This window comes from Coregonus clupeaformis, chromosome 24 (genome assembly GCF_020615455.1).
Source record: "Coregonus clupeaformis isolate EN_2021a chromosome 24, ASM2061545v1, whole genome shotgun sequence".
Classification (NCBI taxonomy): Eukaryota; Metazoa; Chordata; class Actinopteri; order Salmoniformes; family Salmonidae; genus Coregonus; species Coregonus clupeaformis.
The window spans coordinates 39560399-39586482 of record NC_059215.1 but is presented as its reverse complement, the minus strand read 5'-3'; the positions used below and the strand labels follow the sequence as shown (position 1 = coordinate 39586482).

Sequence of the window (26084 nt, the reverse complement as noted above, 5' to 3'; positions counted from 1 at the left end):
TCCTGTTTAAATGTTTATGCTCAGACATTTTAAACATTTACTCTACTAAAACTGACTACGTTCCGGTCATAGTAAAGCAAAGTAGTCTAATTTTAACTGCATGTCAAACCTAGGGGAAGGCTGGCTAATTGTGCACAGCTGGTGGTGCATGAGGGAATCTAAAGGATGTTATCACAACGAGGATCTCGACGTATAGGCTATAGGTGGTTTCCATTGTTCAGGTGCTTTACGTCACAGAAGCAGAGTTCAGCCATAGAACAGCAGAACAAGCAAACATAGACAGGAAAGAGCAGCAGGGAAGGGACATGAGGTCTATAATGATAAATATGTTAAATCCCTTTTAAGGCCTGACTTGGCCTTGTTGGTATTTACATAGCTAGACTTTCAAAGGACACCGTTTCCCATGAGCATAGACGCACAAGCTGTGATGTCAGAGCATCTGTGGTCATCTGAGTCACACTGAGTGTAGGTGTGTTGAACAAAGTCCTTGTATAATGTTTGTGTAATGGATATAGCCCTATGACTTCTGAGAAAACGGTTTCGCCTGTATTGAGAGGTAAACACCATAGCCGTTGGCAATAATACAGCCTCAGTGTTTGGACAAGGAAGAAACTAGAGAAGGTACCGTACCATAGAGTGACATTTTACATTTTAGTAATTTAGCAGACGCTCTTCTCCAGAGCGACTTACAGTTGGTGCATTCATCTTAAGATAGCTAGGTGGGACAACCACATATCACAGGCGCAGTAAGTACATTTTCCCTCAATACAGTTACTATCAGCAAAGTCAGAGCTAGTAAGGGGGCAAAAAGTCAAGTGTGAGTGTTAGTTCACGAAAGTGACCCAAGTGTTTTGTCAAGGAAGATACTAGAGAGGGTATCGTACCATAGAGTGGCCCCAGTGTTTGGTCAGGGAGTAGACTACAGAAGGTACCATACCATAGAGTGGCCCCAGTGTTTGGTCAGGGAGTAGACTACAGAAGGTATCGTACCATAGAGTGGCCCCAGTGTTTGGTCAGGGAGTAGACTACAGAAGGTATCGTACCATAGAGTGGCCCCAGTGTTTGGTCAGGGAGTAGACTACAGAAGGTACCCTACCATAGAGTTGCCCCAGTGTTTGGTCAGGGAGTAGACTACAGAAGGTACCATACCATAGAGTGGCCCCAGTGTTTGGTCAGGGAGTAGACTACAGAAGGTACCATACCATAGAGTGGCCCCAGTGTTTGGTCAGGGAGTAGACTACAGAAGGTACCATACCATAGAGTGGCCCCAGTGTTTGGTCAGGGAGTAGACTACAGAAGGTACCATACCATAGAGTGGCCCCAGTGTTTGGTCAGGGAGTAGACTACAGAAGGTACCGTACCATAGAGTGGCCCCAGTGTTTGGTCAGGGAGTAGACTACAGAAGGTACCGTACCATAGAGTGGCCCCAGTGTTTGGTCAGGGAGTAGACTACAGAAGGTACCATACCATAGAGTGGCCCCAGTGTTTGGTCAGGGAGTAGACTACAGAAGGTACCCTACCATAGATTGGCCCCAGTGTTTGGTCAGGGAGTAGACTACAGAAGGTACCATACCATAGAGTGGCCCCAGTGTTTGGTCAGGGAGTAGACTACAGAAGGTACCATACCATAGATTGGCCCCAGTGTTTGGTCAGGGAGTAGACTACAGAAGGTACCATACCATAGAGTGGCCCCAGTGTTTGGTCAGGGAGTAGACTACAGAAGGTACCGTACCATAGAGTGTCCGATGATGAAGATAGGCAGGTCGGGGTGTCGTCCTTTCATCAGATCAATGTGCTGGAGGGAGTCTCTGACAAACACCTGGAAGTCCTTAATATTCATCCTGTCTCCTTCACTCTGGCCATGGCCAACTGATGGAGTGAAAAAGAGGGAGAGATAGATATAGAGGGAGAGAGAGAAGATTTAGAGGGAGATATATATATATTTAGAGGGAGAGAGAGAGAGAGAGAGAGAGGGAGAGAGAGGGAGAGAGAGAGAGAGAGATATTTAGAGGGGGAGAGAGAGAGAGGGAGAGAGAGAGAGAGATATTTAGAGGGGGAGAGAGAGAGAGGGAGAGAGAGAGAGGGAGAGAGAGGGAGAGAGAGGGAGAGAGAGAGAGAGAGAGAGAGAGAGATATTTAGAGGGGGAGAGAGATGAGGACAAGACAAGGGACCATTGTAATACATTTCCCACTTTACCCTTCATTACTCTCTGTACAGATGAGCCAGATGAGACAGAGAGGGAGAGCCATTCTCATCTCCCTACGTGTCAATCCATCCTATGTTATCATGCCAGCTGTCCCTCCCTCCTCCCATTACCTTCCAACACCTTGCTCTGAACATGCTGCAGAAGCTGTGTAAAAGATGCGTTGCCATGGCACCACAACACCAGCTACAGTTTCAACATTCAGAACATGTGCCATTCACCCGTTCTCATTCTCCATCCTTCCATCCCCCCTCTCTCTCTCTCTCACTTGTTTCTCTCCCCATAATAGCTTCCACTGATAATGGTGCAATGGAAGCCATTGGTGTCTGTCAGTCTGTTGTTCATTGTTCTTCTGCAGTAAAGAGTGTGTGTCTGTGTGCATGCTCGTACATGTCAAAAATCCCACTCTCACCTAGTGATTTCAATATTTCAGTGATTACTTTGAAACTCAATGGAAAACATTTGACTGTCGAAGACAAAATAAAAATAAATCCCTTTAACGTAACATTTATTAACACCATTCTCGTTACTGTATAATAACCTTATAAATCCCTGTTATTAAGTCAAGTTCTACTTTGATACAATATGAATGATTCATTAATGAAGATGACATATCCAGAGTTCTCTGTGGTGTGGTGTTGGCTAACATCCTAGGATCTGTCACTCATTAGATCAGAGGGAAACACAGAGTTCCAACTCTCATTTGGCGCTGACTTTAGAGCTGTTCCCCAACTCAACTGGGACCTGCTCTATTTCACTATGAGACTGGGTGACACTCACTCAGGGTCACCATTCCAATTCTAAACTGAAACTTCCAAACTGTTCTAGCGATAATGAACATATTGTCGTGGTATCACATTTGTCTATGGTAAGGTTTCCATTGGTATTTTACTAGCAGTAAATTATGTGGTTCCAATGGGTAGGACTTCTCCAGTATTTGTTGTGGCAATTTCTGTACCGTAAAATAAAGTGCTACCCTTGTGGCTGTACTAAGAAGTGTTGCAGGGCAGTGATGTAGTCAAGTCACTAAGCCTCGAGTCCAAGTTGATGCCCAAGTCCCTTGGAAGTGCCAAAAGTTGCTTTCCAACCATTTTGTAAGCAACATTTCATTACAGTGTTGCACATTTGTAATGCTAAAAGGATAATACAGCTATCTAACATTTGCTGTTGTAGCTAGTATGTTGAATTATGCAAAAGAGAGAGATTTTCTGACAACCAAGTCACAAGTGGTCGAGTCCAATTGGTCGAGTCCAATTGCGACTTGAGTCTGAGTCAAGTCCGAGTCCTGGATCCAAGTACTACAGCACTGCTGCAGGGTGTTTGGCTCACCGTGGTCGTGTGCAAAGACAAGCAGGGAGTGCTCCTTCAGGGTCTGGCCGATCTCATCATACGGCCCACAATGCTCTCCTGCCCCATGTGCCACAAACACCAGAGCCCTGCAGGACACGAGGAAGAAGAGTGAAGTCAGTCACATTTCATGCACACCGCTTGTATTATATAAAAAAATTCAGAGGGAGTGTTGCAATTTGTTGATGAGGGCTCTCAGATTATTTTGATTGTCGCTAATCGAGTGGGTGATCTCTCTATCTGAAGGACGTGGTTGGGACTTGAGTTTCATCATAATAAAACATTCCACATCTGGTCTTCCAGTGAAAGCAGTTATCTGAACAGTGCCACACCCTTTTTTGCCCACAAAGCAGCAGGGTTAACTGGAACCAGACAAAGGAGGAATCTCCAATAACAGACACATAGCCATGGGAAAGAGCGGCGAACCAACCCAGCTTGCCAGTGTGGCTTTAGTTCCTGCTTATAACCAGTTTACAAAACTGAGTGAAGCTCTCAGTCAGTGGCAATTAGTCTGAATGTGTTCAGAGAAGGAGAGTGAAAGGAAGAGAGTGAGAGAGATGGAAAAGAGGGAGCGAGTAGCTGTTCATTAAGCTTCATTAGCAGTTTCTCTGTTCCAGTTTCTCTCTCTCTTTTTCATTCTCTCGTTCTTATTTCAGAGCCTCCGGCTAGCTAGAGATTACCGTGCACTTGTTGGCTGAGGAGTTGCTCAAAGAGCGCCTTTGTGTGAACATAATGTTCCCAACACACATGGGACAATAGGACTTCTATAGAGCCTATCTCAGTGGATTGTGGTGAGTATATTCAGTGTCATGGGAGTGGGGAGTCGAAATTTTCCCTCCCTCTTTCTCTTCCTCCCTCTCTCTTTCTCTCCCACTCCCTCCCTCTCTCTTTCTATCTCTCCCTCTTCCTCTCTCTCCAAGGAATTTGAAACCCACTTGTCTCCCAGAATGTGGCTTAGACCCAAATGCTGCCTCTAGCCCGAAAGAACATAACGTTTTCGCACAGCATAAAACAAGGCAAGATGATAATCCTCTTTATGAGATGCAGACTGAACTCTGACTAGTCACTCTGTATGGCATATCAACCTGTACGTGTGTGGTCGAGGTAGGGAGAGGTAGATGTAAAGGTTGTGATGGGCCAGGGCCTGAACACTGGCATCTTAATCAGATTAAGGGACTGAGCCACCCAACACTCCAGGGTTAAAACCCTAACTAGACTGGGCTGGGGTCTGAGGACAGCACGGTGAATACTGCTACAACCAGAGCAGCCAAATGAGCACGTCTTGGTACAGATGTAGGATCTTAATTTGATCACCCTGTTGCAGGGAAACTTTCCTGCAATGCAGTAAATGTAAAACGTATAGTGTATTTGAGGTTTAAAAAGGCTTCTGAAGTTTGTAATTTCCACTTTGATCACGAAAGATGTATCAACCCTTACAAACATGTCCATTAATTATAATCTACATAATAATTACATGTCCTGTTGCTGCAGGATTATTTTCCTGCAGTAGCAAACTGCCTCAAATTAAGATCCTACAGCTGTGAATGAGTGAGTGAGAGAGTGAGTGAATGTGTGTGTGTGTGTGTGTGTGTGTGTGTGTGTGTATGTATGTGAGAGAAAGACTTGCAGAAAAAGTATGTAGAGTAATAGACAGTGAGAAAGCCAAAGAGAAGGAAAGTGAGAAAAAAAGCTGTAAGACAAACATTCAAGCCTGCCTTGTTTGGTAAGGAAATTCTTGCAAACCTGATTCCAAACATCAACATCAATTGTGTAATGCCCCACTTAACTATATGCAGACTGTGTGTGTGTGTGTGTGTGTGTGTGTGTGTGTGTGTGTGTGTGTGTGTGTGTGTGTGTGTGTGTGTGTGTGTAATTAATAATACATAATTTGGTGGGTGTTTATATTTGTCATATTTCACACATGTACTGTGTGTAAGGGATAATCAACGAGGGGCTATGCGTTCTCTGGAAAATAGTGCATAACGTGGAAGGTGTGTTGCATGACGCGTTAGCGGAGTGGAACTGACCTTCCACAGAGTTATTATTTTCCAGAGAATGCATAGAGCCCTGAGTTGATTATCCCTTTTATACCATGGCTATAAATTAACATACTGTATTTGCCGCTAGAAATGTATTCATTTGCCAGTAGAAATGTGACAACATTCACTGAAGTAACTAGCAAGTTTACTAGCTAGCTAGATGGCTACAGTAGTTGCCTTGGTAACCAAACAAACAGACTTGCTAGCTTAGCTAACCAAACCATCATCCTAGCTTGCTATTATGAAAATCGAATTCAACAATGCCAATAATGTTTTCAATTAGAATTTTGCTTTCAAAAGCAGCTAAATAATAGAACATGGAATTATACCATGCAATTACACTGTGTGTTATAGGCAATTATACCCTGGCATTGTTGAATACTCCTTTCTGATTGGCTTGAAGGGCAGAGCGTGCATTATTTCCCTATAACGCACAGTATATTTGCACGGCTATAGTACATTTGTACATGTTTTATTTGAGCTGCTTTTGAAAGCAAAAGTCAAATTGAAAACAGTATTGGTATTGTTGAATTTGATGTTCATAATAGCAAGCTAGGACTGATGGCTTGGTTAGCTAAACTAACAATTCTGTTTGTTTGGTTACCAAGTAACTGCTGTAGCTATTTAGTAAACTTGGTAGATGTTTAAGACATTTCTAGTGGCAAATGAACAAATTTCTAGTGGCAAATGTGTTACATTATGATATAAAAGGGATAATCAACTCGGGGCTCTGTGCGTTCTCTGGAAAATAATGCAACTTCCACACCATTCATTATTTTCCACAGAACGCATAGCCCCTCCTTGATAAATCTTACATAATGCACGCTCTAGAATGCCATTCAAGCCAATCAGAAATGAGTATTCAACAATGCCATGGTATAAGTGTGTATTAACACGCATGTATGAATTGGAAATGTGTTTTATGCATATCCCAACTCTCCCTGAGACACCCTCGGAGAGTGGGGTCATGGCCAGGGTCTGCCATTATCAATCATGACCCTGGAGCAATTAGGTTTAAGTGCCTTGCTCAAGGACAGATTTTTCACCTTGTCAGCTCGGGATTTCGAACAAGCAACCTTTCGGTTACTGGCCCAACGCTCTAACCGCTAGTCTGTGTGTGTGTGTGTGTGTGTGTGGAGCCAGGGCCGTAGCCAGGGTCTTAGTTTTAGTGAGGTCCGGACAGGGGGTATTGGAAATTCTTCAAATGTCCAAGAAAGTTGAAGAAAGTTGAAGCTCATTTACAGCATTTCTATACAATAAAAAATTATAAAATGCTATTTGGAGAACAGCAACAACAAGCCATTATCACATTGGTTGCTGTAGCTTCATTCACCTCAGTCGATCTAGAAACACATGAGCCTATTAGCTATACCAGCGGTTCCCAAACTCGGGGTCGCGGCCACATGTGGGGTTGCCTGATATAAAAATGGGCTCGCGGGGGAATTTCCCAAATCCTGGAGAAAAAAAATATATATACAAAAATATATATATCATAATATCGTCTTTGTTTCTCAAAATCATTGTAATGTGGTTAACCTTAAAAATCTAAATGAAAATTATTCAAATCTAAAAGATACAATTCAACTAGAGAGCGCCCTTACATCATGGGAAAAGGCCGCACTTGACCGTTGCACTTGAATCATTCCCACGGTGAATGACTAGGCCCGCTACGCTATGAAACCACACACTATAGCAGAGTCTTTGATATTACTGGCTGCAGTTGATATGGTGAAAACAATGTGTGGGGAGCAGAGGCACAGAAACTCACATCAATACCTTTGTCAGATAACACTGTTAAACAAAGAATTTATGTTATTGCTAGCAATCAAGAGGAAACTCTGACTGAACGACTCAAAAACCACAGCTTATGCTCTCCAAATGGACGTTAGCTGTGAAGGCCGAGATGCCCATGCATTGACTTTTGTTTGCTATACATGTCGGCGAATGCTATTCACGAGGACATATTGTTCTGTCTCACAATTCCCGAGCATGAAACAGCACAGGGGATATTCAGTGTGCTGCGTGTCTATATTGACAAAAAACAGATTCCATGGGATCGAATGGTGGGCTTTTGCACAGATGGGGCTCCTATGGCAGGATGGCGGGCAAGCCTCTGCACTCCCTCCCTCTGCCATATGGACACATTGTATGATACACCGAGAGCAACTAGCGGCAAAAGAGCTGAGCACAGAACTCGGAGATGTACTGCAGCAGGTAACTTCGATTGTAAACTACATCAAACCACGTCCACTGCCGCACGCCTGTTTGCAAAACTATGTGGAGATATTGGATCAGAGCATGACAATGCTCTATTTCACACCGAGGCTTGGTGGTTGTCGAGGGGGAATGTTGGTAATATTTTTTGCATTGAAAGAGGAACTGTTGTCATTCACAATGGATGTAAAAAACCAGACTTGGTTGACTTTCTGTGTAATGAAAAGTTCAAAAGGCATCTGAGCTACCTTTGTTGCAGGTGCATGGTAACAGTTGAATAGCTCAGAGCTCTGACGAAGGCCTTGAGGCCGATACGTAAAGCTTAATAAAGAGCAGTGATACTAGCAAGAACAGTGTGCAGGTTTCTTCTTTTTTCTCATGTGTAATGAAAAGAAAATGTGTCTCCTTGCCTATATGTAACAGACATAGGATATACAAAAACATTCTACAGATGAGTGACCGAATCAGTCGATTCAGAGGAAATAATTCTTATTGGAGACAGAGTCTTTCAAAAGCCAACCATGCCCCTTCCCTCGGCTGTGCATGTTTCTAAACAGAAAACAGCATCAGTAAGTGTCCCACACGAGTGATGACTGCTCACCTCCAACGCTTGGAAGAGCACTTTGGGACCTACTTTCCAATCCATTTGACTGTGTTCCTTGCTCAGTTGACATGCCGGTAAGTGAAATCGAACAGCTGATGGAACTTTCATGTGACTGAATGCATTAACGGGTCACTACGGAGGAGTTTTGGTTCCTGACTCAAAGGGAATACCCTGCCGTCTCCCTCTGAGCATTAATGCCGCGTTCAAAACAACTGGGAACTAGGAAATCTCTGACCTCCGACTTCAGTGCGTTCAAGACAACAGGGAACTCAGAAAAAAACAAGCTCCGACTGGGAAAAATTGTTTTGAACGTTCATCCAACTCAGAATTCCAACTCGGGAACTCGGGCCTCTTTCTAGAGCTCTGACTTTCTAACCTGAAGATCACTGACGTCATGATTTGACCTTGTATTTTTTAGAGTTCACAGTTTTCTTGAAAGCACCATAAAGCTCCTTTGCCATATCTGTGTGAAGCTGGATTCAGTGCTCTCGTCTGCATTAAAACCAAATATCGATCCAGGTTGGATGTGACAGCAGAGATGAGGTGCGCACTGTCGACCACGCCCCCTGACTTTGAGAAGCTTCAACGCAACATGCATCAAGCACACCCATCTCATTAGTGGTGGTGAGATAAGATACATTATGCCAGACTAATTTGCCACTGACTGTCATAGCCCCACATTAAAAGTATGTGATAGTGAGTTGAGAAGACAATCAGAGATACTTACTTAATTACACAATTGTTTTCACATGGTTGGGGTCACAAGCATTTTCAGATATCAAAATGGGGTCGTGGGCCAAAAAGGTTTGGGAACACCTGAGCTATACAATTAGCCACTACATCTCAACTCACATTAACTCAGCACTGGGATTAAAAACTATAATTGCATACGTACTGTACAGAGGGATCTGTTAGCAGAAAAAGTATTTTATTAACAAAAGGTAAACAAATAAGTTTGCTTTACAGAACAACTGTTTTTGAAGTTTTAAAGCTAATTTCCTGCAATTCTACACATTTTGCCATGGCTTAATATGATATCTGAGTGAGATTGACTAACAAAATAAATGGGGCCCCCTGAAGGTCTGGGCCCCTGGGCACCTGCCCTGTGTGCCGGTCGGTAGCAGCCCAAAGCCTGCAGGATGGCGATATTAAGTTGTTTCATCTTACCATCCAAAGGCATTGTATGCAGCCGGCTATACACTCGTAGGCAGAAAAAAACAGGGAAAATATGCGTACTTTCTTTATGAAACACTATTTTCCACCACCATGCTTGAGTGGCTAATGCTTCTTCCTAATCTTGCTCCCCACGTTTAGCCAGGGGTAAACAACAGTGCTGCAACCTGATTGGATGTACGCGATACACAACAGCCGGGACTAGTATTCCTAGGTATTAGCCACTCTAGCATGGTGGTGGAAAATGGTGTTTCATAAAGAAATGTATACATATTTTCCACTTCATTTTTTCACCTTCTCACCATTAAATCGAGGTAAGGAGGAAATTGACTCCTTTGCATCCTGGATGGAGAATGTTTTATGTACGAACCGGTCCACGGGGGATACGAGTGTATAGCCGGCTGCATACAATGCCTTTGGATGGTAAGATGAAACGACATCACAGCACAGTTAAAAAATATATGGCAAATAGAAATCAAAACTGGATGGTGTTCAGAGACAGATGGGAGGGGTTGAGTGGAGCTGAAGGTTGGGACTAAAAATAACAAGATAACTCATGTAAAATATACTGTGTCCGTAAAATGTATATAAATTGAGAACTTTTGTGAAACAGCACAGTTGAAAAATATATGGCAAATAGAAATCAAAACTGAATGGTCTTCAGAGATAGATGGGAGGGGTTAAGGGTAGCTGAAGGATGGGACTAAAAACAAACAAAAGATAACTATTGTAAAATATACTGTGTCCATAAAATGTAAATAGTATGTATAAGCTGGAAGTAGACGCCTAAGTGTTGTTGTCCATTAATGTACTGTAATTAGGGGAGGGGTGGTAGGGTTAGGGGAAAATAACAAATATATTTTATACATATATTTACAAAAAATAAATATGGGGGATTGGAAATGATGCACACAATTACATTAATGGAAGCCACAATCTATCTGCAATATTAAAGCTGATCTACCAGCAAAAACATATAATAATAATAATTAAACAACTCAGTATTGCCATCTGCCAGCCTTTAAGCTACCCAGTCGGTAATTCGGCCATGATTACTACAAGTTTAGATAGCTGGCTGGACTAACTAGACTAATTTACCTATCTATTATTATTTTTTACTGACATGGGCTAATTGAGTGTGGAAAGGAAATCCCAGAGTTATCTCTGCTGGAGAGGATAAATTCATTAGAGTTAACTGCACCTCAGATTGCAGCCCAATAAATGCTTCACAGAGTTCAAGTAACAGACACATCTCAACATCAACTGTTCAGAGGAGACTGCAAGAATCAGACCTTCATGGTTGAATTGCTGCAAAGAAACCACTACTAAAGGACACCAATAATAAGAAGAGACTTGTTTGGGCCAAGAAACATGAGCAATGGACATTAGACCGGTGGAAATCTGTGCTTTGGTCTGATGAGTTCAAATATGAGATTTTTGGTTCCAACCGCTGTGTCTTTGTGAGATGCAGAGTAGCTGAACGGATGATCTCCGCATGTGTGGTTCCCACCATGAAGCATGGAGGAGGAGGTGTGATGGTGTGGGGATGCTTTGCTGCTGACACTGTCAGTGATTTATTTAGAATTCAAGGTGCATGGCTACCACAGCATTCTGCAGTGATATGCCATCCCATCTGGTTTGCGCTTAGTGGGACTATCATTTGTTTGTCAAAAGGACAATGACCCAAAACACACCTCCAGGCTGTGTAAGGGCTATTTGACCAAGAAGGAGAGTGATGGAGTGCTGCATCAGATGACCTGGCCTCCACAATCCCCTGACCACAACCCAATTGAGAAGGTTTGGGATGAGTTGGCCCGCAGAGTGAAGGAAAAGCAGCCAACAAGTGCTCAGCATATGTGGGAACTCCTTCAAGACTGTTGGAAAAGCATTCCTCATGAAGCTGGTTGACAGAATGCCAAGAGTGTGCAAAGCTGTCATCAAGGCAAAGGGTGGCTACTTTGAAGAATCTAAAATCTAAAATCTAAAATACTTTTTTGGTTACTACATGATTCCATATGTGTTATTTCATAGTTTTGATGTCTTCACTATTATTCTACAATGTAGAAAATAGTAAAAAATAAAGAATAACCCTTGAATGAGTAGGTGTCTCCAAACTTTTGACTGGTACTATATACAGTTGAAGTCGGAAGTTTACATACATCTTAGCCAAATACATTTAAACTCCGTTTTTTACAATTCCTGACATTTAATCCTAGTAAAAATTCCCTTTCTTAGGTCAGTTAGGATCACCACTTTATTTTAAGAATGTGAAATGTCAGAATAATAGTAGAGAGAATTACTTATTTCAGCTTTTATTTATTTCATCACATTCCCAGTGGGTCAGAAGTTTACATACACTCAATTAGTATTTGGTAGCATTGCCTTTAAATTGTTTAACTTGGGTCAAACATTTCGGGTAGCCTTCCACAAGCTTCCCACAATAAGTTGGATGAACCAGACTTGTGGAGGTCTACAATTTATTTTCTGAGGTCTTGGCTGATTTATTTTGCTTTTCCCATGATGTCAAGCAAATAGGCACTGAGTTTGAAGGTAGGCCTTGAAATACATCCACAGGTACACCTCCAATTGACTCAAATGATGTCAATTAGCCTATTAGAAGCTTCTAAAGCCATGACATAATTTTCTGGAATTTTCCAAGCTGTTTAAAGGCACAGTCAAAAGTGAAAAGAAGGAAGCCTGTACGAATAAAAATATTCCAAAACAAGCATCCTGTTTGCAACAAGGCACTAAAGTAATACTGCAAAGAATGTAGCAAAGCAATTCACTTTTTGTCCTGAATACAAAGTGTTATGTTTGGGGCAAATCCAACACAACACATTACTGAGTACAACTCTCTATATTTTCAAGAATAGTGGTGGCTGCATCATGTCATGGGTATGCTTGTAATCGTTAAGGACTGGGGAGTTTATCAAGATTTTAAAAAATGGAGTAGAGCTAAGCACAGGCAAAATCCTAAAGGAAAACCTGGTTCAGTCTGTTTTCCACCCGACACTGGGAGATGAATTCACTTTTCAGCAGGACAATAACCTAAAACAAAAGGCCTAATCAATGCTGGAGTTGCTTACCAAGAAGATAGTGAATGTTCATGAGTGGCCGGGTTACAGTTTTGACTTAAATCTCAAATAAAATAAAATAAAATGTTATTTGCCACATGTGCCGAATACAACAGGTGTAGACCTTACAGTGAAATGCTTACTTACAAGCCCTTAACCAACAATGCAGTTTTAAGAAAAATAAGTGTTCAGTAAAAAATAGATAAGTAAAAAATAAAAATAACTAATAATAAAAGAGCTGCAGTAAAATTAAATAACGGTAGGGAGGCTATATACAGGTGTACCGGTACAGAGTCAATGTGCGGGGTCACAGGTTAGTCAAGGTAATTGAGGTAATATGTACATGTGGGTAGAGTTAAAGTGACAATGCATAGATAATAAACAGAGTAGCAGCAGTGTAAAAGAGGGGGTGGGGAGGACAATGCAAATAGTCTGGGTAGCCATGATTAGCTGTTCAGGAGTCTTATGGCTTGGGGGTAGAAGCTGTTAAGAAGCCTTTTGGACCTAGACTTGGCGCTCCGGTACAGCTTGCCGTGCAGTAGCAGAGAGAACAGTCTATGACTAGGGTGGCTGGAGTCTTTGACAATTTTTAGGGCCTTCCTCTGACACCGCCTGGTATAGAGGTCCTGGATGGCAGGAAGCTTGGCCCCAGTGATGTACTGGGCCGTACGCACTACCCTCTGTAGTGCCTTGCGGTCGGAGGCCGAGCAGTTGCCATACAAGGCAGTGATGCAACCAGTCAGGATGCTCTCGATGGTGCATCTGTAGAACTTTTTGAGGATCTGAGGACCCATGCCAAATCTTTTTAGTCTCCTGAGGGGGAATAGGCTTTGTTGTTCCCTCTTCACGACTGTCTTGGTGTGTTTGGACCATGACAGTTTGTTGGTGATGTGGATACCAAGGAACTTGAAGCTCTCAACCTGTTCCACTACAGCCCTGTCAATGAGAATGGGGGCGTGCTCAGTCCTCTTCTTTTTCTTGTAGTCCATAATCATCTCCTTTGTCTTGATCACGTTGAGGGAGAGGTTGTTATCCTGGCACCACACGGCCAGGTCTCTGACCTCCTCCCTGTAGGCTGTCTCATCGTTGTCGGTGATCAGGCCTACCACTGTTGTGTCGTCAGCAAACTTAATGATGGTGTTGGAGTCGTGCCTGGCCATGCAGTCATGGGTGAACAGGGAGTACAGGAGGGGACTGAGCACGCAACCCTGAGGGGCCCCATGTTGAGGATCAGCGTGGCAGATGTGTTGTTACCTACCCTTACCACCTGGAGGCGGCCCGTCAGGAAGTCCAGGATCCAGTTGCAGAGGGAGGTGTTTAGTCCCAGGGTCCTTAGCTTAGTGATGAGCTTTGAGGGCACTATGGTGTTGAACGCTGAGCTGTAGTCAATGAATAGTATTCTCACATAGGTGTTCCTCTTGTCCGGGTGGGAAAGGGCAGTGTGGAGTGCAATAGAGATTGCATCATCTGTGGATCTGTTGGGGCGGTATGCAAATTGGAGTGGGTCTAGGGTTTCTGGGATAATGGTGTTGATGTGAGCCATGACCAGCCTTTCAATCTACTTGAAAATCTATGGCAAGACCTGAAAACGGTTGTCTAGCAATGATCAACAATACATTTGACAGAGCTTGAAGAAGTTTGAAAATAATAATGGTCAAATGTTGTTGCACAATCCAGGTGTGGAAAGCTCTTAGAGACTTACCCAGAAAGACTCAAAGCTTTAAACACTGCGAAAGATGCTACTACAAAGTATTGACTCAAGGGTGTGAATACTTATGTAAATGAGATATTTCGGTATTTCATTGTAAATAAATGTACAAACATGTTTTTACTTTGTCATTATTTATTATGTATAGATGGGTGAGAAAAAACATATATTCAATCCATTTTTAATTCAGGCTATTCCAACAAAATGTGGAATAAGTCAAGGGGTATGAATACTTTCTGAAGGCACTGTATGTACCTACGGCCCTTTGTATACACAGACAGCATCAGATCTCATTGGTTCAAAGCCCCCAGATTATTTATTGAAAGATCTGTCAATCATTGTAAAGGTGCCCTCCCCTCTCCCGGCACCTTTCACCTACTTCTTTCCACCAGCAGTTCCTCACTCTCTAATCTCTAAATGCCCAGTCAGCGATGTCATCAATGGACATGTATGGTAGAAGTTGCATGAATTTGATGTTACATTTGTAAACAAGCATTTATTTTATTCCAATCTTTAAAACATGAGGCTGAAGATCACATAATTCCTTATCATAAAGGGGAGAATCCATAGGATAGCTTGTAGATATCTATACCAAATGTTATTTTTTTTATAGATGATGCCACCACATGAACAGAAAGCCCTAAAATATGTTTCTATCTGCCTTTCCCACCCCATATGAGATGCCAAAATTAGCCTCCAGTCTAAACTATAACTCGTGCTAAACAAACTACTATAAAAGTGCACTGCTATAAACTGACCCACACTACTGTTAATAGAAGTAATTAAATTAGCGGTACTCTAGGGACCAATAATAATAATAATAATAATAATAATAATAATAATAATAATAATAAATGGGACTTCTATAGCACTTTTCAAGGACCCAAAGTCACTTTACAATTTTAGAAATTAAAAGTCAAAACAAAAACATGACTAAAGAGAGGGGTGGGCTCAATGAAGGGAAAGAGTGTGATGTCTCAGTGTATGGGGAGGGTAGGGTTGGGATTTGGATACGAACCCGGTTTAGGGTAAGGGGTGGGGTAAGGGTTTGGGTTAGGTGCTGCTCAGTATGGTGAAGAGAGGAGTGTCTTTGTAGTGTATTGCTTTGCTTGTATGTGGGGGGGAGGGGGGTGGGGGTGTTTAAGGGTTGGCCTTGTCAAAGACGTGGGGCTTTAGGAGGGACTGAAAGATAGTGATGGACTCCGACTCACGGATGGCTGGAGGGAATCAGTTCCAATACCTAGGAGCAACCCTGGAGAAGTCCCTGTCGCCGAAGCTGGAGCTTCGACCTGGGGATAACAAGGTGGCCTGCTCTGATGGAACGGAGTGCACGTGTGGGTTGGTAAGGGAGTTGGTAGGGGAGAAGAAGGTCTGAGAGGTAAGGGGGCGGGGGGCAAGTTGGTGAATGGCATATTACAGCAAGTACAGTAGACCCACATCTTACACAACAGCAACCGTTTACATGCCTGCACTGTGGTCTAGCGGCTGTTACTGTGGTAACCACAGTAACTGTATGTCTGTAGTAGGACTGTGCTGCTAAGGAGGATAAATGGTTGCCAAAGTAACAGCCACTAGACTGCAGAGCAGGTATGTAAACGGCTCATAAACTAGCAGTGACATGTTGTAGCCTATATGACAGGAGCTGTGTGTGTGATGCGAGAGAGATTCTCAATCCGCCCACAAACAAGGATTAGGCTCACATCACAAGCAGTGGTTTATAGAAAACTAAAATGGCAGGTAGCCTAGCGGTTAAGAGTCCGTTATACTGCAGGTTCCATGGTTTGGTGTGACACTACAGTCCAGATGTTGTGTGGGCCTCTCTGTTTCCAGGGCCAACTCTCTGATGTAGTGGAGTCTGTTCTATTTTAGATGGGTGTTATGGGGTGAGGGGGCAGGGGGCAGGGGGCAAGCAGAGGAGCATATAACTCACCGAATGGAAAACATTAGGGTCTATCTTATTTGAGTCTGTCATAGTCTCTAGCATGCCATACATGTCTGGTTTTACACCTCACATGACATTTCATCCACTGACCTTGGGGGGGCCTCCGGCTCCCAGTAGCGGCAGAACAAGTGCTGTCCGTCGGCGTTGACGAAGTGCTTCAGGTCGGCGTAGGAGACACCTTGCGGAGTCCGCCGCGGATCTTCTGGTTCAGGCATGTAGGCGCCTAGGACCCACTCTGCAACATAAACATGGAGAACGGATAGTAGGTCGGTGCTGTACAGGTATGACAGACCGGCGAAAAACAAGCAAGTGACCAAGACATTCATTGTTTGCTATTTTTAATTAATTCGCCAGCTGGCGCTCAGCAGAAAGCGACTCAGCGGCTCCGAAGGAATGCTTTCAATTCAATACAGCGACATACGTCATGGAACCATAAACCTATGTTCAACTCTCCTCTCCTCGGGTGACTGTGATCACATTCACGCTCCACTACAACCCCACCCCCTCCACGCACCGCAGCTGAGTTTTATGGCAATGGCAAGTGCACATTCAATGGGTTGCCATATAGGCTATGTTACAGTAACAATAGGCTACAGTGCTGTCAAGGTGAGTGAATTTTTTATTTAACCTTTATTTTAACAGGGAAAACATTGAGACCTAGGTCTCTTTTACAAAAGTGTATATACAACATAAATATAAGCCTACACATTATACCCAAACATATACACATTAAAATACAGAAATACTGTCATGGGAATCACAAATAAAACACGACAAATCACCCAGAAAAACAGTTACATTCCTCCACAAATAAGTCCACAATCAATACTTTAAATTGCTGAACGGCACCAGAACATCAAGATGAAAATTTATTTAGAATTTTGTTCCAGCAATACGGTGCATTAAAACTAAAAGCAGATGTACCTAGGTCGGTGGAGACAGTTAACCAATCATGTGAACGGTTTAGGCAACTCAGGTGTCTATACTTGAACAGCAAAGTTAGATAAGACGGAAGTTTATGAAGAATGTAGGCTACAGAATGAATGTCGTGGAAAAGAGTCTGTCAATAAAAATAGACCGCGCTATTTCCTGAGGTCTAGTTTCAGCTATAGCCTAATAATAACCTACGTCAAGTTGATGTAGGCTTGTGATACCAAATGTTAATTTTATCCAATGTGCGCCTTGGAATAGCTTATGGGTCAATGATCTATTGATGGCAGTGCCACTGATATAAATATTGGTAGATAGGGACTAGATAGATTACAGTCTCAAGAGACATGATGTGACACTGTCGACTCACACTACCAGTTTTGGCACTGTCAAAAGTGGCGTCAAATAGCCTACAAAAAACTCAACCTCCTGTGACTTAACTGAGATAAATATTTAGCCAGAAATGCCAGAAACCCTTTGATGTTATTTTTGACAGGCTGAATGGGATATTTATATTGGGCCATATGGGTCCCCCTTCCACCTCTGAATATTGTTTCAACAACCATGTTGCTACTTATAACAATGTAACAAAACGTGACATTTTTGTGATGTAATTGGCATACTCGTCACATTTGTCACATTGTTATAAGCAACATTGTGTCTGTTGAAACAGTATTCAGAGGCTGAGGTGACAACACGAAATGGAAGCAATGCATGCAGGACTAGTTTTTGTAATGATGATGAATGTCAAAAAAAAGTTGACCAACCTTATTGTCCTGAAAGGTCTGTAAAGTTGCGCTTTCTCACACACGGCTCTGCCTTCTCCGCGCTTTCGGCTGATGTTGCGTGGCTGCTGGTAGGGTGAAGAATAGTAGAGAGGCGTGCGCGAGGAAACATCAAAAACACACTGACTGAAACGCGTTTCCCAGTGGCGGAGGCACCTTCTGGTACTAGACCAACCCTCCTCTTTACTCGCTCTGTGCTTCTGCTGAGCCCCAAATGGGGTCTCCCCCCCTCTCCCTCTCTCTCTCTCTCTCTCTATATATATATATATAACATATATTTTCCATCTGTCAATCCACGTGTTCTGCATGTCCAGAGCAGAGCTGGTATTAGCTAGAGGTTATGGGAACACAGAGAATGTATGAATAAAATAGATTATGTTATTCCAGAGGCCCAGAATAAACATTTGTTGTTAAATGTTCATGTTAAAATACTGGATTTGTCCAGTTTAAATTATAGATTGTTATGGTTGTTCAGCTCTGGAACATTAGATATTCAGCCGTTTTTCTATGGAAATGGAATGTTCTCTCTCTTTCTCATACACATATACACCCGCTTTACGCACGCACGCATACACAGAGAGAGAGCGAGAGTGAGGGAGAGAGAGACACACACAGAGAGAGGGAGAAAGAGAGAAAGAGAGAGCAAGTCCTGTTAACCCCCTAAACAAATGCTTGACACCTCGATGTGGTTGTACAGGTTTTTCTAAGCAGACTCGATAATTCAACCAAGGCATGTCTTTTTAAAATATGCTGAGAAACTTGAGAAACCTGCATTTTGTTTTGACCCTATTATTGTCTTGTCCCCCTTGACTCTTTATTGTCCTTGAAGTAATAAAAGGTAGGTTACATAGTAAGAAAACATTAGAGTACATAAAGGAAAAAAGTCAAGTAATTATGATGCCCTGGAATGGTGTACATGGGTTTGGATGTGGAGATTGTAGGCTAATGCATTGGTAAGGATATGGAAACAGCCTTTTGTAACACTTTCTTGTGACACTGTTCCTTTAAGAAATATAGGCAAATATGGGCAAATATGGTGTTGACACTGAACACTGCCTTTGGTGGTAGAGCATGAGAAAACAACTTCCCTATACATCATTCTTCTGCATCCTGATCACAAGCTGTTAGCTACATCAGTAAATTAAGACTATATGACACAGCACATGAAGATAATATTGAACATTCAGTCATTATTTTGATTGACACTATTATGGGCCTTTTTTTATTTGACTACATTTTATATTCCATTGACCTTAACAAGGGCCCCAGGACCAGTGGAAGCAAAATAGCCCCATCTTTTTTAGGAAAATAAATATTACTTGTTAAACAAAATCTCTTTCTCTGAGTAATTGTATTAGTATAAAATAATATAATTTCCCCGTTTTTTTTAGCATACAATATAGCTCAGTATTTGTATTATCTTGTCTGAAAGCAATGGCTAGCTAGTTTGCTAACTATCCTAGCTAACTAACTGGCTGAATAAGTTGACGACGGACTCGCTCAAGCTGTCGGGACTAACCCACAACGTTAGACACGGACACGAACGATCTGCTTGCGTGTTGATACACTGGTGGTTTGTTGTGGCTGAGTATTGGCGCTAAACCGTGTTGTTGGAGACCGGCATGCTAGCTGGCTGTGGCGTCTTATGACGAGGTGCCCGGACGTTTTTCACGGAATAATACTGCACCTAGTTAGCTAGCTGAATAAACTAAGTTAGTCTATTCCTAGAAAACATTGAACCGCTGTAGTTTACAACAATTATAGTTTCGGAGGTGGAAGTTGGGAGAGTTATATTTGGGAGTTGTGGTGAGGGAGGCCCCGCTCTCTCCTTTCCCAGATGTTTAGTTCATTTCATTCCGATCTCCTCTGCATTATTGTAGCCATCTGCTGCAGCCTGTCAACTATGCCTCTGCCTATCCCTGTTCTCTCCTCTCCGCACAGGCTACACAAACGCCTCACACCGCGTGGCTGCTGCCTCTCTAACCTGGTGGTCCCTGCACGCACGACCCACGTGGAGTTCCAGGTCTCAGGCAGCCTCTGGAACTGCCGTTCTGCTGCCAACAAGGCAGAGTTCATCTCAGCCTATGCTACCCTCCAGTCCCTCAACTTCTTGGCGCTGACGGAAACATGGATTACCACTGAAAACACTGCTACCCCTGCTGCTCTCTCCTCGTCTGACCATGTGTTCTCGCATACCCCGAGAGCATCTGGTCAGCGGGGTGGTGGCACAGGAATCCTCATCTCTCCCAAGTGGACATTCTCAATTTTTCCCCTGACCCATCTGTCTATCTCCTCATTTGAATTCCATGCTGTCACAGTCACTAGCCCATTTAAGCTTAATATCCTTGTCATCTATCGCCCTCCAGGTTCCCTTGGAGAGTTCATCAATGAGCTTGACGCCTTGATAAGTTCCTTTCCTGAGGATGGCTCACCCCTCACAGTTCTGGGGGATTTCAACCTCCCTACGTCTACATTTGACTCATTTCTCTCTGCCTCCTTCTTTCCACTCCTCTCCTCTTTTGACCTCACCCTCTCACCGTCCCCCCCTACTCACAAGGCAATACGCTTGACCTCATCTTCACTAGATGCTGTTCTTCTACTAATCTCACTGCAACTCCCCTCCAAGTCTCCGACCACTACTTTGTATCCTTTTCTCTCTCCCTCTCCTCCAACACTACTCACTCTGCCCCTACACAGATGGTAATGCGCCATCGCAACCTTCGCTCTCTCTCTCCCGCTACTCTCTCCTCTTCCATCCTATCATCTCTTCCCTCTGCTCAATCCTTCTCCCTCCAATCTCCTGATTCTGCCTCCTCAACCCTCCTCTCCTCCCTTTCTGCATCATTTGACTCTCTATGTCCCCTATCCTCCCGGCCGGCTTGGTCCTCCCCTCCAGCTCCGTGGCTTGATGACTCATTGCGAGCTCACAGAACAGGGCTCCGGGCAGCCGAGCGGAAATGGAAGAAAACTAGACTCCCTGCGGACCTGGCATCTTTTCACTCCCTCCTCTCTACATTCTCTTCATCTGTTTCTGCTGCTAAGGCCACTTTCTACCACTCTAAATTCCAAGCATCCGCCTCTAACCCTAGGAAGCTCTTTGCCACATTCTCCTCCCTGCTGAATCCCCCCTCGCTCTCTGTGGATGACTTCGTCAACCATTTTGAAAAGAAGGTTGACGACATCCGATCCTCGTTTGTTAAGTCAAATGACACTGCTGGTCCTGCTCACACTGCCCTACCCTATGCTTTGACTTCTTTCTCCCCTCTCTCTCCAGATAAAATCTTGCGACTTGTGACGGCAGGCCGCCCAACAACCTGCCCGCTTGACCCTATCCCCTCCTCTCTTCTCCAGACCATCTCCGGTGACCTTCTCCCTTACCTTACCTCGCTGATCAACTCATCCTTGACTGCTGGCTATGTCCCTTCCGTCTTCAAGAGAGCGAGAGTTGCACCCCTTCTCAAAAAACCAACACTCGATCCTTCTGATGTCAACAACTACAGACCAGTATCCCTTCTTTCTTTTCTCTCCAAAACTATTGAGCGTGCCGTCTTTAGCCAACTCTCTTGCTATCTCTCTCAGAATGACCTTCTTCATCCAAACCAGTCAGGTTTCAAGACTGGTCATTCAACTGAGACTGCTCTTCTCTGTGTCACGGAGGCTCTCCGCACTGCTAAAGCTAACTCTCTCTCCTCTGCTCTTGTCCTTCTAGACCTGTCTGCTGCCTTTGATACTGTGAACCATCAGATCCTCCTCTCCACCCTCTCCGAGCTGGGCATCTCCGGCGCGGCTCACTCTTGGATTGCGTCCTACCTGACCGGTCGCTCCTACTAAGTGGCGTGGCGAGAAGCTGTCTCCGCACCACGTGCTCTCACCACTGGTGTCCCCCAGGGCTCAGTTCTAGGCCCTCTCCAATTCTCGCTATACACCAAGTCACTTGGCACTGTCATATCCTCACATGGCCTCTCCTATCATTGCTACGCTGATGACACACAACTAATCTTCTCCTTTCCCCCTTCTGATAACCAGGTGGCGAATCGCATCTCTGCATGTCTGGCAGACATATCAGTATGGATGACGGATCACCACCTCAAGCTGAACCTCGGCAAGACGGAGCTGCTCTTCCTCCCGGGGAAGGACTGCCCGTTCCATGATCTCGCCATCACGGTTGACAACTCCGTTGTGTCCTCCTCCCAGAGTGCGAAGAGCCTTGGCGTGACCCTGGACAACACCCTGTCGTTCTCCGCTAACATCAAGGCGGTGACCCGATCCTGTAGGTTCATGCCCTACAACATTCGGAGAGTACGACCCTGCCTTACACAGGAAGCGGCACAGGTCCTAATCCAGGCACTTGTCATCTCCCGTCTGGATTACTGCATCTCGCTGTTGGCTGGGCTCCCTGCCTGTGCCATTAAACCCCTACAACTCATCCAGAATGCCGCCGCCCGTCTAGTGTTCAACCTTCCCAAGTTCTCTCACGTCACCCCGCTCCTCCGCACACTCCACTGGCTTCCAGTTGAAGCTCGCATCTGCTACAAGACCATGGTGCTTGCCTACGGAGCTGTGAGGGGAACGGCACCTCCGTACCTTCAGGCTCTGATCAGTCCCTACACCCAAACGAGGGCACTGCATTCATCCACCTCTGGCCTGCTGGCTCCCCTACCTCTGCGGAAGCATAGTTCCCGCTCAGCCCAGTCAAAACTGTTCGCTGCTCTGGCACCCCAATGGTGGAACAAGCTCCCTCACGACGCCAGGACAGCGGAGTCACTCACCACCTTCCGGAGACATTTGAAACCCCCACCTCTTTAAGGAATACCTGGGATAGGATAAAGTAATCATTCTACCCCCACCCCCCTTTACTCCAACCCCCCCCAAAAAAATAAAAAAAATAAAAAAAATGGAAAGTGGTTATCCCACTGGCTATAAGGTGAATGCACCTATTTGTAAGTCGCTCTGGATAAGAGCGTCTGCTAAATGACGTAAATGTAATGTAAATGTAAATGTATTATTTATTTTATAGTATTTTATTTATTTTATAGTCTTTTTTGCTCATCTTTATCAAGGGTGCCAATAATTTTGGATCTGACTGTATGGTGACAATAATAACAGATATCTATTCTTCCTAGTACTCAGAACAAATATATAGCTAGGTATGAAGAGGAAATGTTTTTTGAGAAAAAAAAATATGTATTAACAATTTAAACAATAAATATAAAATCCTTTATTTAGCACAGAATATGTAAATATCTTTCAATATAAAAGTTTTCTCAAAGGTGTATCTATTTGGTTATAGGAAGGTCATAGAAGGACATTATTCTGTTTCAATGTACATCAATCTGGGTGTCTCAACGTTTGTGTGTCTCTTTGTGATACATTGTTCATTTCATACTTTCTTTCTGTGTCCAAAAATATGAGTACACAAGTACGAATGTCAAGCATTCTGAACTTGCTAATAAGTACCCATCACAGGCCGCTGGTGGCCCCTTAATTGGGGAGGATGGGCTCATAGTAATGTCTGGAATTGAATGAATGGAATGGTATCGACACATAAAACCAAATTGACCTTGTGTTTGATACCATTCCATTCACTTCATTCCAGTCATTGTTATGAGTTGTCCTCCTCTCACCAGCCTCCTGTGGTACACATGTACCATACAGTAAGATGTCTCCATTACCCTCTGTATTCAGAAATGAGTTGCTTGCATTTCCTGGAGAACAGAGAGGGAGACAGACAGAGAGGTGAGGGAGAAAGAGAGAGAGAGAAAGAGAGAGATATATACCACGGCTGGTTTGGGTATAAATAGTTAACAACTACAGTGTAACAGAGTCACGTACATTGTAGACCACTCCTGTCCTGTATATTAAGTCACATAGTTGTTTGGGGCCACCCTGCTCATAACGTCAGCAGCCCCAAACTGAGTTCGACGGTTTGAGAGGAAGATCTTGTTAAAATGTATCCTGTTTCAACACAGCCAGTAACCTTTGCAACCTTCATAACATAGTCTCAGCAAAATGATTTAGAGAGGCTTAGGTCAAAGGATTTGTACTCCAAATACCTCTTGGGCTCTATTTACGCACGTTAGTTTGCAATTTCGTCAACCAGCCTTAGTAGCACACTGGCTACTAAGGCTGGTTCAACAGCAATGCATCTTGTCTTTTTTATCCTGGCCTTGCAAAGTAGCTATCCATAAAAGGTGTTTAAATGAGTGCCTTGAATTGAAAATATACTGCACATCCTAAAACATACACACATATGCCTACCTGCATACTTCATTTTGCTTGTTCAAGTATCCATCCCCATCTTCTAAGAGCCCCTCTCAACTGGTTACCAAAGATGAGCTCCTCCAAACTTATTTCAATTATTCAGTCCTACAATGCAATATCAACGGTAGGCCTAGGTTATATTTTGCTTATTGAGAACGTGCCTCACACATACAATACAATTTACGGGAGCCTGACGTTTTTTATTTTAGGAGAAGTGCGATGCATAAACACACGTAGCTCGTTGAAGCCAATTATAACAATGTTGACTGCCAACACTCCAAACACTCCAAAAGGCTATTGAGGAAACACTGGCTGTAAGGAACTTGTCTGTCGGCCCTACATGAAAGACCAAAATTGGTTAAATAAAATTGTGATAAATAAAAAAGTATACCAGTTTCATTTAAGGACCAAAAAATGGACAGCTATGCCATATAGATTGCAAAATAGTTTGGAAGAGATTTTCGATGTACCGATTCCATGGCACATGGTTTATGAACTGATACGCAAAACGACGCAGTATTCAAAACTTAGAATTCTTCAATTTAAATGAATATACAAAAATCTAGCAACCAATAGAATGTTATATATATGGGGGATACAACCTTCCCAGCTCTGCAGATTTTGCTGCAAAGAGACAGAGTCATTATATGATTTGTTTTGGTACTGTCCATATGTAGCTTGTTTTTGGTCACAGGTCCAGGAATGGCTAAAGGATTGCAATATTTACCTGGAGCTAACCCTGCAGATAGCACTACTGGGTGATCTGAAAAGTCATAGTCAATCGATCAATAATATAATAATATTTTTCGCAAAAATGTTTATCTTTAATTTACAATCTGTAGAAACTATGAGAATAGAAAGGTTCAGAACTTTTGTGAAACATCACAGTACAGTTGAAAATATATGGCAAATAGAAATACAATATGGATGGTGTTAAGAGATAGATGGGAGGGGTTGAATGGAGCTGAAGGGTGGGACTAATAACAACAAGATAACTCATGTAAAATATACTGTGTCCGTAAAATGTATATAGGTTCAGAATTTTTGTGAAACAGCACAGTTAAAAATATATGGTAAATAGAAATCAAACTAGATTTAGATGAGAGAGGTTGTCACGATTCAGACAGACGACCAGAGGACCACAATTGCGTCACACCAGAAAGTTTATTAAACTTAAGGGAAAAGGGAAGTAGGGAGTGAATGAAGGCTCCAGGGGTAACAGGGATCCCGTCCAATACGCTGGGTCTGTGCCCCCCCCAGTGGCAGCGATGCGTCCAATGAAGCCGGTGGTGGGTGGTCCAGAAGTCCTGGGGGGGGGGAGACACAGACACAACAGGGCGGAATGAAACCAGGCAGCAGTACAGTTCAAGGGAAATCCAAAATACGTAGTAGGAAGGCAGAAGGCTGGTCAGAGTTACCGGGATTGAAGAGTAGTCAGGAGTCGTAATGGCAGAAGCAGGTCTGGATCTCCTGAGGCAGATGAGTATCCAAAAAACAGGCAGGTCCGGGGTCACAAAACCAGGGTGAGCCAGAAGCGCGAGCGAACAGGTTCCGGGTGTGAGCTTTGCAGACGATCTGACACCGGAGAGCTGAAAGACAGGGCCTAAAATACTGGGAGAGGTTAGTGGGTAATGCAGCGCAGCTGGCAGAGTAATTAGAGCCGAGCAGAGCAGGGACAGGTGGAGCTAGTTAGGCTGAGTAGAGAGAGAGAGGTGAGCAGAGTGGAAACAAATTAAGGTGGTAACCCGGTGGAGTGAGAGGGCTCATGACAGAACCCCCCCCCCCCCAAGGGACGGCCCCAGAA

The 26084-nt window shown here is 43.6% G+C and overlaps 1 protein-coding gene across 1 annotated transcript in view; it reads right to left on the bottom strand.

Annotated features, from left to right (window-relative positions):
- Positions 1 to 18234, bottom strand: part of mgll (monoglyceride lipase) — a 29272-nt gene extending 11038 nt beyond the window's left edge. Inside the window, exons 1-4 of the mRNA XM_045207186.1 lie at positions 18002 to 18234; positions 16395 to 16539; positions 3533 to 3639; positions 1733 to 1869 (exon numbers count right to left, since the gene is read on the bottom strand). Of these exons, the coding sequence (XP_045063121.1) occupies positions 1733 to 1869; positions 3533 to 3639; positions 16395 to 16519 (369 nt within the window). The 5' untranslated portion in view covers positions 16520 to 16539; positions 18002 to 18234. The remainder of the gene's footprint in view (positions 1 to 1732; positions 1870 to 3532; positions 3640 to 16394; positions 16540 to 18001) is intronic.
- Between the last annotated feature and the right edge of the window lie 7850 nt (positions 18235 to 26084).